At 38.3% G+C, this 2039-nt stretch overlaps 1 protein-coding gene across 6 annotated transcripts in view; it reads left to right on the forward strand.

Moving 5' to 3' along the window:
- The first annotated feature begins 761 nt into the window (after nt 1-761).
- Nucleotides 762-2039, forward strand: part of LOC108977670 — a 43770-nt gene continuing 42492 nt past the window's right edge. For 5 of the 6 annotated variants that reach the window (XM_018947480.1, XM_018947483.1, XM_018947484.1 and 2 more), the window contains exon 1: nt 762-1157. In XM_018947480.1, the coding sequence (XP_018803025.1) occupies nt 992-1157 (166 nt within the window). In that variant the 5' untranslated portion in view covers nt 762-991. The remainder of the gene's footprint in view (nt 1158-2039) is intronic. The other variant, XM_018947481.1, reaches the window with a different exon arrangement.

Below are 2039 nucleotides of genomic sequence, written 5' to 3' on the forward strand. Positions count from 1 at the left end.
ATTGCCGGGTTAGATAGAAAACAGCTAAACGTTGTTAGAAAGTGCGGCAAAGTTTATTATCTTTGGCATTAAATTATCTTCTAATTAAACTAAAAAAAAACACCCAGAAAAATTTCAAGTTCGAACATATTGTTAAATAATAAAATTAAAAAAGGTTTTTGGCCAAAAACAATTTTTTAAATTAAAAATTAGAAGATTAATTATTGACAAATCTTTGAGTTCTTTGTTTCCGATAAAATTGCGATCGGCATCCTGCCCGCCGTCCGACAAATGCATATGTGAGATTGGATATCAAAGATATCGCGTAAAAAAAACTTTCGGTTAATGTTTAAATATATATTTATAAAAAATCGACTTTTTGTAGCCTCTAAAGCAGGCTCCCCCCTTAGTAGCGAATTTCCTATAGTTGAGATTTGTACAAAATTAACAAAATCTGAAAAGTCTGGTGCTGGTGAAGTGGACATATACAAGCAAGCACATGAATAAGCAGGAAGACCCTAAAAGCGTTGCTTTCGTTTGCTTGCTACTCATTTTCCGCGCACACCGAAATTACAAGTAGCTCTAAATTTCGGTTTGTGCGGTGATGTCCGTTCAGTTCAGCGACTACAACGAAATGATATCTGAACAACATGTCGATGAAGTGTATAGTGAACTGACTTGCGAAACGGTATGCTTTGAAGTTTGCAAGTGTATATCCCGCTTAAACTTAAACAGGGATGAGCAACGCGGTATATCGAAAAATCGCTATATCGATGAAGTCGTACATCGCTCAGAGAAAATTTCTTCTAATGTTTAATCAACTTTAATATTCCATTATAAATTATTGGTTTTATTGTATATTTGTCGGTGTTAAATTTAAATTTATCGATCAGAAACTTTAAATACTTTTGAACTAGCAGAGGATTTTCAATTTTAACTAAGTATTCAGGAACAAAACTTCATGAGGAAATAAAGAAGTCGTAATATCGCAACATAAATTGTCGAACACAGTATGACGGATCACTATGTGCGAGAGCTTTTGCGAACAGTTGTCGCTCAAATTTGCCAGACTATGGGTTACCATGTCGTACAAACAACTCCGTTTGAGTTGCTTCAGGATATTCTGCAAAGATTCCTTCATGAATTCTCTCGAGACCTGCGAAGACAAGTTGAACATTGTAAGTATTTCTCTTTGCTGTGATTTGTTATCGCATCCCCCAATTTCGAGTTTAAAATGGGTATGTACAAATGGAGGCTATCCAGATTAAGAAAGTATATATACAGGTCCGACTTTCGGTTTTTGGGATCTTTGTATTTAAATTTCTAAAATTCAGCTATTTAAACTGAATTTTTGGGGAATGTTTAGTAGCGCGCCAGTTAAGTATCGTTTATGGAGAAAATGCAACCCAGCCAACATATTTGTATGGACAAGAAATCAAAATAAAGAAAGCCAAAATGTTTCAGTGCAATGTATATACGTATATAATTGCATCTATCCTTCGGCCGCGCTTTAAAAAAATAACCTTGGCCGGTCCAACACCGGCTACGCCATCYACAGTATTTTAGCATTGAAAACCTTTTCCTCCACAGTATCTTAGCATTTCATTCCTTTCCGCACTAGCGGTCGATCCAACACCGGGGTGTTCAGGGTTCTTCGCGTAGAACTCCTTTCGGCCGCGCTTTAAAAAAATAACCCTGGCCGGTCCAACATCGGCTACGCCATCCACAGTATTTTCGCATTGAACACTTTTCCTCCACAGTATTTTTGCATTGAACACATTTTCGTCCACAGTATTTTAGCATTTCATTCCTTTCCGTACTAGCGGCCTTCGGCCGCGCTCTAAAAAAATAAAGCCTGGTCGATCCAACACCGGGGTGTTCAGGGTTCTTCGCATAGAACTCCTTTCTGTACTGGCGGCCTTCGGCCGCGCTTTAAAAAAATAACMCTGKCCGGTYCAACACCGGCTACGCCATCCACAGTATTTTTGCATTGAACACCTTTTCCTCCACAGTATTTTAGCATTTCATTCCTTTCCGTACTAGCGGCCTTCGGCCGCGCT

The sequence above is a fragment of the Bactrocera latifrons genome, unplaced genomic scaffold (assembly GCF_001853355.1).
Source record: "Bactrocera latifrons isolate USDA-ARS-PBARC rearing strain unplaced genomic scaffold, ASM185335v1 scaffold_933, whole genome shotgun sequence".
Lineage (NCBI taxonomy): Eukaryota > Metazoa > Arthropoda > Insecta > Diptera > Tephritidae > Bactrocera > Bactrocera latifrons.